This window comes from Agelaius tricolor, unplaced genomic scaffold (genome assembly GCF_023055355.1).
Source record: "Agelaius tricolor isolate 1412-34295 unplaced genomic scaffold, bAgeTri1.0.p SCAF_26, whole genome shotgun sequence".
NCBI lineage: Eukaryota > Metazoa > Chordata > Aves > Passeriformes > Icteridae > Agelaius > Agelaius tricolor.
The window spans coordinates 5,781,315-5,793,242 of record NW_027269286.1 but is presented as its reverse complement, the minus strand read 5'-3'; the positions used below and the strand labels follow the sequence as shown (position 1 = coordinate 5,793,242).

At 42.6% G+C, this 11,928-nt stretch overlaps 1 protein-coding gene across 1 annotated transcript in view; it reads right to left on the bottom strand.

Annotated features, from left to right (window-relative positions):
• Positions 1-2,910: 2,910 nt before the first annotated feature.
• SIAH3 (siah E3 ubiquitin protein ligase family member 3) overlaps positions 2,911-11,928 on the bottom strand; it is a 41,593-nt gene continuing 32,575 nt past the window's right edge. The window contains exon 2 of the mRNA XM_071448399.1: positions 2,911-3,720. Coding sequence (XP_071304500.1) covers positions 3,127-3,720 — 594 coding nt within the window. The 3' untranslated portion in view covers positions 2,911-3,126. The remainder of the gene's footprint in view (positions 3,721-11,928) is intronic.

The following is an 11,928-nucleotide window of genomic DNA, read 5'->3' as shown; positions in this document are numbered from 1 at the left end:
GGCAGGAATTCAGATTTAATACATTGTAAAGATGTAAAATATTCGAGTTCAGAATTAGTTTTAGAAGGCCTGATTTCAGATCAAATTTAGGAAGCCAAGATTCAGCTGCCTTTCAACCATAAGCAGAGCTATAAAAAATGTTATACCATGAGCACTAAAAGAATGCTTGCAAATTGAATTTCATTGTTGATCCTACTTGCCAGTATTTTAGGATTTATGTCCTACCATGCGGAATATTTGCTTCACCTTTCCTTTATGGCAGTATAAGGTTGCTCATAGGCTTTGAATTATGACAGAATTAGAATATCTTCTATGGTAGAAAGTCCTTAAATATACCTTAAAACATTTGCACTTCATGTTGAGACACTTATGAAAGCTGGATTTAGGCAACCATATCTCATTTCTCCCCAAAATACGTCTTCCTTTTCTTTACTGGGAGTCACACTGGACAGATTTTCAAGATTTTCATCAGTACTCCAATGTATCTGAATTTCTGAAATCCCTGCCAGAGCTGGGTCTTTGCAGATGTGGAGAAAATTGATAAAGGATGTTACTTGGTTGGTTTCAGAAAGTAGTGAGAACAATTTAAACAATGGCATCCAACAGGTACAAATGTGAGAAGGCAAGAAGTGCCATGGGCTCTGCAAGTCACAGGGTGAAACCACAGTTTGAGGGCTTGAAAATGTGCTGAGAAAGGCAGCTATCAGATGAAGGGAAAAGACTGAAAACAAAATGGAAAAGCTGAACTGTTGGTGTGGTCACTTAGAAAGCTCTGGGAGAAGAACACATGGGATGTGTGGCAGGTTAGGTTGGGAAGGTCACATTTCCACTATCCCTCCTTCAAAACTAGAGTGCTGGCAAGGGATGGAGATACCCATTCCAGAGAGCTGATACGGTTACACTCATCCTGCCAGAAATACACTGGTCCTTTGGCAAGGAGCATGCCCCAGAATGCCTACATTTCAGTTGATATTTCAAGAAAAAAATGTGCCAACTAACAAGAAGTAAATAGACTAAAAAAATGAATAACTAAATAATATCTCTCACCCTAGAACTTGTGGTCAGGCAACAAAAGCATCATTACATTTGGTCTCTACCCCACAGTACAAAGAGCTCAGGAAGTTTAAACTAGAGGAACTGGTTTTATTGAGGTTTTATTGCCTTTGCTTTGTTTTAATTCACCAACAGAACAATTGTTAGAGGAGCTGGAGAAGCCAGTTTCAGTCCACAAAAACACCAATGATTTATTTATTGCTATCACTTAGGGAAAGGGCAGCATTTGCTGGTCCTGAATATTTAACACCACAGGGAAAAAGCCAGCCGCTCTGAAGCCCGCCTGTTCCAGTGAGGCTCTGCAAATCAGTGTGCCACCCTTGGCCCCCTAAATTCAGAGATGGGAGAGCTGGGAAGCTATGCTCCAGTGCCTTCTTACAGGGACTGAGACTTCCTCAAACCTCAGCTTGAGCAGCCTGTTGAAGAGACCCTCACCCTTCTCTGACCTGCTGTGAAAATCCAGGCAGGGCGAGGTGCATCTATGCCTCAGAAGTCATTTACCTGCATGGCATTCATCTCAGGAAGACTACAATTCATTTTACTTCATGCATCATTTATAGTATCCTCAGGAGAGCAACGGGTGGGAGAGATCAGCATCAGTGTTTTTGCCTACCCAGAGCTAGAGTGAGATGCATTTTGAAACACTGAAGGACTGTTCTTAGATTGTTTCCCCCCCTTTCTTGGTTTTCCAAGGGGCTCAAACTATGAGTCTCACTCTCTAGCTACTAACTGACCCAACCCACCAGATGTTTCTTGAAAAAGCATTCAGGAGCAGCCAGACCACAGGCAGAAGGGAAAACAGGAAAAGACACTTTCCCATGCTTCTCATGTGTCACACTATCTGTTGAGCCCCCTCCTTCAACGCGTCACCTACTGCAGTGGGATTTCACTGCTGCTGTTGGCTGTGGAGGAAACAGGCCTGACTGCAGATGGGAATGAGTGACAGGAGATGACCACCACCTGCCTCCAACTCTCCCCCAAGGAACCATCCAAGGGAGCAGCTCTTAGAGAAGCCTGTGTCTTTTTGTGACCATCATTGTTTGTGAAATACCCTCAGGAGAAGAAAGTGACAGTCGACCCTCACTACCACCCCACAAAATGTATGCAAGGCAAAAAAAGTTGAGTTTTTTTTTCAAAGGAATGCCTGTCAAATCTCAAAGCCAATTTGCAAATAGCTGTCCTATCTATATTGCTGTGCATCAATATTTAGCAGCACAAACTGAGGGTCTAACTGGCACAGAATTCAGTAGCAAGATCAGTGCCCAGCTTAAGACCCTTCTTATGCTTTATTTTCTGAAAATCTCTTTTTGAATGCTTAAGGAAACAGCAGCTAAAAAGATGAATGCCCCAATGGCTGGGTATGGTTATATCCATCCTATGGCCAGACCATCTAGCAACCTCTCCCTGCTGTTTATGATTAAGATTTAACCATGCTCACAGTGACCAACCACTAGCTGCCATTCCCAGTTTAAAGCAGGATAAGGCTTCCAAGGCCTCTGCTCAGCAGAGGGGGTGACTTTTTCTTCTAAGTTTTCACTATTTGGGTGAGAAGGTTGTTTCCTCAGAAGCTGAAGGGAGCTCTGAAACTGCCAGCTCCCACAGGGCTTGGCTGTGCCCAAAATACAGGAGGTAAATCACTGTTGCTAATATGGAAACCTGGGTGCTCTTGTCCTGTAGTGGAACACTTGACCTTTCATCAGGTACAGGGGCCTCTGGTCCATTAGGCAGGCAATGAAGGAAACATGTTTGCAGAGCATGGTTGGACCAAAGGTTTCTGCCAGTCTCCCTGGGTGCACTTTTCATTAACAAGTGTTGTTCCCAGTGCTGCTGGAGGGCGACAATAAATTGATTAGCCTCTTTAAAATTTCTCATAAAACTGTATTAGCAAAACGGTAAATACATGACACAGGGACCGTAACCACGGGATGTTTACATAATGCCCACTGTGGACAAGTACTAAATACCATAAAAGACCCAAGACCCCCCATAAAAAGTCCGCGAGTTCTGGCTCTCAGAAGGCAGCTAGAGCACCATTATTGTTGCTGTGGTTCCTCCTCCTCTTCCTCCTCCCCATCACATTTCAGCTTCGGAGCTGTGAACTTTGCTGGTGGTTATGGCGATTCCTATCGCTAGGCTTCCATTGTCGGAAAAGAGTTGAGCCAGGGAAGTGTTCAGCACAAGGCAATCCCCGTCCGAAATGACAGAGTCAACGCACTCCAGGATCGACCTGGGCGTCGCCTCCCACTTGAGGCGCCTCTGGTTCCTGTTGAGCTCCAGCCGGTAGGTGAAGTTGTTGGCCTGGGTGGGCGTGCCAATCAGCATCATCGTGGCAAAGAACTGGGGGTGGCCCTCATACTTCTCCTGCTTCCTGAGGACCAGCAGAAACTGGTGGCCAAGGCAAGAGTGCATGATGATCCAGTCCGTGGGCGCGGGCAGGTGCATGTCCGTGGCCAGGAAGACAATCTCCGCGCCCTGAAGGATGTTGATGCGGTGGGTCTGCCTCAGGTGGGACACCACCACCTCCAGATGCCCTTCCCATGGGCAGGAGAAGAGCGGGCACGTGCAGGGGACCAGCTGGGGGTCGTGCACCACTTCATGGTGATGGCAGGGAGGAAGGATGCCTTGGTCTGTGGATGCCTGCGCAGCTGCACAGCGGGTCGGTGCATACTACGGGAAGAAAGAAATTAAATGTGAGAACAAGCGGACCAGAAAGCAGTGCAGATGTGCAAGGTGCAGACCCCACAGACACCAGTCACCCACACTCCACCTAAGGCAGCACCAGTGGGAGTGCAGAGAACTCAGCACACCGGGGATCAGAGGCAGTCCTGACCTGGATCTGCACAGCACAAGGAGATGGCTGCTGCCTTGTTCTCCAGGAGAACAGGCAAACTCTTTGAGCCATGATAAGTCGCTTCAAATGAAAATGATGTATGTGTTTAAGGAGCAATTTCATTAGTTCAGGGGGAAAAATCTGATTAAAAAGAAAAAACAACCCAACAAAGCAAGGACAGCATGGGGCATTTTATATAGTTAAGAGTTTTGCTGCTCAGAACAAGGGAATGAAATATGTATGGCATTATTATTCTTTAATGAAACATACGGGCAAATACAGGCATTTTTCCTGAAACAATAGGCTTTATTACACCCATAATTTGTGAAATAAATGTCAGTTTTTATTGTATATGATACTGTCACTATTTTTTTGGTCAATGTATTTGTGCCTAATTGATGCTCTTACTACCATAAATCTTAAATTGCTCTCAAAGGTGATGGGATGGCAGATTTAGGGCATTTTTATACTAAAGTAAATTTGGATTAAGGTAGGGCAGCTTGCTAAAAAGGCAGCAGAAAAATTCCATGTGAGGACTAAAAAGCAAACTATTCTGGCTCTCTCAAGAGGATGTTGTTGAAAAGAAATAAGTCTTACTCAGCCAAAAGTGTATTCACATGTAATGCTATTCAGGAAGAGTAATGTCTCTCCACAATAACTGTGTGTATAGACAAACCCTAAGGCACAGGCATGCTGGTCATGATTCATCTTACCCAATTTTGAGTATTTACTTCACCCACCCAAGACAGAAACCTGGTTACCTGGGACTGCCTCTGCAGCCTGTAGAGTGAGGCAGCCCTTAGAGTGCAGGATTCAGAGCTTAGCTGGAGTAGTTCAGTTTCTAAAGGTGACACCAGCTGATTCCAGAGAGACTGAGATGCAGTCTCTCTAGCTGTGCCTAAATTTCAGCTGTTTAAACTTTTTTGTCTCTCTGAACTCCTCTTATAAAGGTACATCTCTTACATCCATTAATGTCTCTTATAGCAGTATGTACATGTATACATACATTTTACTTTAACATATGTTCTAGGAAGATGAATGTAATTCCCTAAATAGTGTCCCACATCCCTTTATTTTAATATATGTACCCAAAATTGAATGAACTACATTATAGTTCTAACATTTAACAGTTGTTCTCCTCCATGCCCCATCCAACTCGTAGCAGATTTGGGATTTTTGAGCAGAGATTTGTTTTATCCAGGGGCAAGCACAATCCCATATAATGGGTGGTAGATTTGCTGCAAGGGGGGGTGTTCTCTTGTCTTGTTATGGATACCATGAAAGCTTTCATTACAGCCTTGCTGTAAGTAGTTTTCCCCAGCAGAACTTGCACATTTCTTTACAGGATGTTTTGGAAGGCAATCTCTTGGGTAAACTGTCCTAAATCTCAGACGACCAGGGCTTCCTTGCCAACCAGGATGACAATTCCATCTGTTCTCATTGTGTCAGTAGCTGCCAAAGGGTATGATGGATAGAGCAGGGCTGTGATTGCTGTTGCTGTGAAATTCATGGCTCTTCCCAAGGCACTGGGTGTCAAAGGGAGCTGTTTCTTCTTCCTCTGGCATTTGATATGAAGAATAATTGACAAATTAAGCCTTACTATTGAAACTGGCAGTTTTTTCTTTTGACAATTACTACTTCAATAGTACTGTTCTACTTTTCCCTTCCTCATATTTTATTTGTTTTGCTGTATAAAATTCAAGAATATAAACTTTTTGAGAAGATAATGAATTGAGGACAGATAAATGACTATCATTGTCTGGGAAATAAAACAGGTCATTATAAACTAATCAAGGTTTGTGGCTTTAGCTGCCTGCTTATCGCAGTGGGATTACTGGTTCACACTTAATTCTACATTAATTTTCGCATCCCATTAGGATGAAAGTTATGGTTAATTTAAACTCTTTGGTGAAGGAGGCTACTGCAATGGCAGATCATAAAAGCCTTTTAAAAAAAAATTCCTGAAATGCTGATTGCCTCATAAAATGAATTCTAATCTCCCAATCTAATACAGTGGGTGTGTGCAATTACTTTCTCTCACCAAATTGTTAATGCAAAATTAGTGATTATACTAATTAAAACTAATGAACTCATACTCACATGCTGATAAACCTCTCAACCACTCGACAAGTTCCAGCCTTCTATCAGTTTTATTTAACTCCCTTTTTGGAAGATGAATCTTAAATTAACCTCTTGACTAACATTTAAAATTAGGTTTTGAAATTTGAAGCTTTATAGACTATGTATAATTCTTCACCAAAGATTACCAGAGTGAGAGAAACCATTTCCACTGAGGATGAAATTGAATTTAGAAATGCATTCTCCTAATTTGAGAAACACGGAGAACAATGGTAGCTCATCCGCCTAAACTGCACCCAAGGTAAGAAAATACAAATGTCTTCAAAAATCTTTTTATGACAAACATGTCTCTATGGCTTGGGAACTGGAAAAATAAATTACAATGAGCAACTTATATAATATATCTTTCTTTTTTCCTAAACTTGAGGATTTCTGTGTGTGCACATAACTATGAATTCCTTTTCACAACTCACATTTCTGAAATATTTCTATAAACCACTTCAACAAAGGATATCTGGTCTAACTTTGTTCATTTCAGGTTTATTAAAAATTCTTGAAACTCAGTACAAACCATTGATCTATTTTTATTCTTTGGCTTGGCAAGAACCATTTTCAAAATCTGGCTTCTGAATTGTTTGACCTTCCTGTTTCAAAATTTTAAATTTGTAGTATCTAGAAAGAAATGTTTAATAATTCTCTGTCACTTTTTAAAAAAAGTTTGAGAAAAAAAATTATTTTACATTTACTTTTGAGGTGTGAGTATAACTATCGGGGTGTTTGTGCTCTTGCTGGTCATTCATATGGCTGTGAATTGAAATGCAAAACAGGGAAAAAATGGTCACCTTGAGTGTATTTAAATGCTTGAATAAATATTTATGAACAGTTTTTCCATGTTTAATCTGCTCCAGTATTTACTTTCTGCCATTTATTGCCCAATTACCTAATAAAATTAGATTTATGATATTGTTGTGTCAGTCCAGTATTAGTCTCAGTTATCTTTTAGCCTGTTGGCCAATTTCAGTCAAATTGAACTACGGGATGGAATTCTCAAATGCTTTAATTTTCAACCATTTCTGAGAGAAGAGGCATCAGGGTACAGCAGCATGACCCTTTCATGTCTCCAGGGAGGAACAGTTGGCCACGTGGGCAGAATTACATTGACAGACAGGAGAGAGCCTAAACAATGGCAGTTTGATCCCAAATGGATTATAGACACCAGAGAACTCACATGAGACAGTGTCTTTATGAACAGGAGAAAAGGCTTCAGCCAGAGTGCTCCTCATTAGATGCAACATAATCCCACCATGAGGCACCAAACCACAGGAAACCAGGCTCTGCTGCTCACAGAAAAATTTCTTTTTAATGATGCAGCTTATTACAGAGCAGTTCTTTTCAAGACCAAGTAACTTGGCAAAGGCCAATTTATAAGCACATGGTGCTTTTCTTATGGAAAAAATCCCCCAATCAAACCATGACTAGATTTGGACTACGACACAGGGTTTCTGCTAAAAATGCAACAAATTGCTTTAGATGTGACACATTTGTTCTGCCTTTGATATTTGAGGGGTAAGTCCCTAACTCTGAAGACTGTCAGCTCTTTTCACAGCCCATGAAGAGTCCTGGAGTGAAATTCACTTGATTCTAAGTGGTGCTGAAAGAACATCCCCCTGGACACCCTCTCTACATGCAGACAGGACCAAACCCATCCTCAGCACACACCCACAGAGGTTTAACTGGTTTCTAGACAAGAAACAGAAGGACAATTCAATTTTAGTCAGGAAAGATGTGTACCACAATGGGCTTCTCCTGCTGTGCTGGAGACAACGCAGCCCATGGAGAGAGAAATGGATGCCTGCTCACATGAGGGTGTAAATCTATGGCTCCCTACTATCATTACAGCTCCAATCACTTGATAGAAAATTCAGGGGAAGGATGAAGGGTAGATGCAAGAGTTAAAGACCTCCAAGAGGTAAAGAATACACAAACACATCTCTGAGTCTGCAGCTGCAAACCTGAGGCACCCACCCAGGAGAAAGGGCTTTGCTATTGCTCCTCATGCTCTGAGGGACTTTTTGTGCTTGAACTAGTGAAGTCTTTAGACCAGCTATGGTGAAAATAGTGGAAACAGAGGCAGCAACCCACACTGCACCTCTGCTGGCTGAGTTCACGGCCCTGGTTAGTGCAGGCACTGGATACACCACCATGCTTCAAGCTGTATATCTCTGCTGCACATTGGCACAGCTTCAGCAGGGAGAGCAAGTGCAGCTGCTGCCCTGAGCAGCTAAATGTCTTGCCATTGAAGTTCTGACTTAAAGATGGTTAATTGGCTCAAGATAAATCCCACAGGGTGAGGGAGAGTTGAAAGCAGTGCTCCTGTCCCATGGGAGAGGGCCTGGACACTGCTGACCTAGAGTGTAAGGAGGGCAAGTAGCATTACCACATTGTAGAAGAATAAACACTGCTCAGGTCTTCAGAGTAAAGGTTGTGTCACCTTTCAGCACTTTCCAGTGTTCTTCAGTGTTACACTGGAAACTGGATGCCTCATTCATACTTTTACTTGCTGTAATGCACATAATGTGCAAAAATCAGCCTTTCACATCCCTGTGAACAGTGCCAATGCATGCTGAGAACATCCCAAGGAGGGAGGACAGGGACTGGTTCACTGCCCAGTAAATAAGTGTTTCTGACAGGAAAGCAGGTGCTGCAAATAATCATCTTTTTCCAGACACTTCACACCCGCGCAACTGCATTTTCTCCAGTGGTCACACACACTTTGCAAACACTCATCAATTCACTCATTCTCTGGTCTCTTTGCTTGAGGCAGTCAGTGGTGTGGTCTGAAGGCCACCCTGGTGGGGCTTCTGAGCAGGGCCACACAGAAAACTGCAAAGGTGAAAACAAAGCCACCACACATGCCACCCAGCCCAAAGCAGAAGACAGTGCTCCCTCTCTACCCCAGGCCAACCTTAGCACACCCTGGAACACTGCAAACTAATCCTCCTCCCAAGAGGAAACCTCTCCTTCCATGTACCCAAACCCTTTCCTGTTCACCCACAGCTTTCTTAGCTGGATTACAGGAGAGTTGGTAAGAGCTGTACATGTTCATGGCAGCTGCAACCTTTGGTGGGAGCCAGGAATTGAGAGGGGCTGTGCTCACACCCCCTGTTACAACCCCACCAACCTGCCTGTGACAAGGAACAACAGGAGATGCAGTCACCCTGTAGGTGTGTAAGCAACTGGAAATGAGCAGGGAAAACTCAGGGGATTTTTGACATTGACCTAAAGATTTCTGCAGACAAAGAGGGACCTGGCCCTGCAGCTGTGAGATTGCTTTGAGAGAGCAGCTTCTAGGGTCTTCAGCAACTTTCAGCAACCACGGCAACTTTTAGGGTTTCTGCTGAAACAAATTGGCATTTTCTTTGCCAGTGAAATGTGCCACTTATTCAGTTTTCTTACTGTCTTCCTCCTATTTCTTGGCTTCTCAGGGATTGACTGCTTCTTCTCATCTGTATGGAAACTGCCTCCAGTAATTTTCTAATCCTCAGTTTCTTTCTTCCTCATAAAAGCTTTGCCACCCACTAACATCCACCTCCACGTTACTTACGCCCACCTCAGAGGGACAGAAGCTCAAAAGAACTATAAAGGTGACATAAAGAAAGAAGTGAGTCTTTTAATCCTGGTCTTCATTTAATTTATCTTCTGCTCTTTTTTAATATGCTGATGAGATTTTTTAAGTCTTTCAGATGAAAGAAAAGAGAAGAAAAAACCCCCAACCCCCTCAACCTATTTTGTCAAAAGCTGTACTTTCATATTTGAAATTAAGAAATCCGAGCCAGAGATCATGTTGGGGATTTATTTAAAATTTTAATTACACAAAATCCTGTTCATTATGAATGCATCAGTTGAATTTCTTAAGTACTGAATATTGGTTGCAGCTTTGGCAGTGGAAGTGGAAGGATTTGTTTTCCCTACTATCAAATGGCAGTGAGAGGACAACTTCAAGCTCATTTTACTAATCTCACTTTGCAACATAATCAGGCATGACTTGGTGACACAGCATACGGGATGTGTTAATGGCTGTCCTCATGCTAATTACACACCTCTGTCTATGCAGAGAAAATGCAGCTTTAGTACATGTCCATGGTGTACCACGCACTTCTCTCTATCAGACAACCCCAAATATGAGATGAATTCAAATATATATAGAAGTATTTCAGAAAAAAACAATTGGTTTTGTGGTAGATCTAGCAAATCTATGATTCTTTATTTTAAATGTATCCCAGGTGAAAAGGAAGATGTTATTCTCAAATTAAATCCCCTTGCTTTCTTTTAAAAAATCTTTTTTTTCAGCATTAACTGTCATGCGCTCTTGAAGTGCCAGCAAAAAACTTCAACAAACTCAACCTTCTTCAATATATTGAAAACAATGTAATTATGATGAAATATAAATGGAATCCACACTAAAACATGTCAGTCCATAGATGCTTTCTGAGAGAGACCCATGTGGACAGTGGTAGGATGGAGCAGGGTCATGCTCTCCAGCTCTCCTACTTCAAACCTAAGTTTGATGAACCCTTCCAAGCCCAGATGTGCACCAAAACTTCCTGTGCTTCAAGCTGAGGGGAGATGTACCACCCTGCTGACCCTCAGCCAAAGCTGCAGCAGGGTCATGGACAGCCAGGAAAATGATCCTGATTTAGCTACTGTGTTTGATGGATCTCACCTGGGATCACTTTCCATGCTCTCTTTGAGAAATAAAATAGACTGATTAGACAAGCAAAACCGTGTGCGTGGGCAGTTCCTGTGGAACATCTGGCAGTTATTTTCTACTCAAAATAAAAAGCTGGCTGGAGGGTGGGACATGCCCTTGGGACCTGATTTGCAACTTGTATTCCCTCTGCTGCATTTTAGGGCTGGGCACAGTGCAGTGACAGCAAACCGTGGCAAAGTGTATCTGATGCTGCATTGCAACTGTTGATGCTCTGGAGTGTGCAGACATTTACCAGCTTCTCTTTGGACTAGAAGATTTTATGCCTTGATTTAAGCAAGTGTGATGCCTCCTAATGCCATCCCCTTTGGCCACCCAAGGCAAGTATCAGAAGACAAGGCACACCCTATCAGCTCTTTCTCCACAAGGGCAGGGTGCATCCATTGTTTATCAGCAGCTGCTCATGAGACACTGCTGATCCTGGCTCTGGGTGAGGGAATGAGCAGCCTGCATATGTACAATAGAGATAATCAAAAATGCAGAGTTATCAGAAGATTTGCTTCATCCTTTATCCACTTTGTATTTTGGATAAAGCCTGTTCACAAAATGCAAAACCATTATAGGCTTTAATTAAAAGCAAAGTGATAAAGCGCTTCCAAGCTGCATCTGCTCTGACTGATAGGGAAGGCAGAGTTCACAAGAGCCCGATATCTGACCTGTTGATTTTGTGGTTTACATTCACACTGAAAAAGAAATTAATATGGAAAAGAATTTAAAAAAAAAGAAAGAAAGAAGAAATGATTGCCCACTGTGCTCATAAACTTAGCAGTTCAGACTGCCTCTAAATTACTCATCATCTGATATTCATTACAAGTTACTACAGTAACAGTGTGTCTCCAAGAGAAGCAGATTTGCTGGTGTCATCTGAGATAATTAGACCAAATCCGCCCTGAAACAATTGAATTTCTCCCCTTCCATCAGACAATCTCCAGCTATCACAATTATATGACATGTAAATCCATTAACTTCTCTTTCAGAGATGCACCTCAGGAGTGCCAAAAGATGGCACAAACATTACTGGTCTGCTGGAAGGAGAGAAGGGATGGGGTAGTGGTTGTTGAACAAGCCCACAGCCTTTCTTGGTGGGGCCAGTGTCTCCAATCCCATCTATGCACCCCTCCTGGCCAAGGATTTGCTCTGTGGTCTATGTCACATTGCTCTGACAACTGTCACAGGGCAATGTGCAGCTAATCCTGTG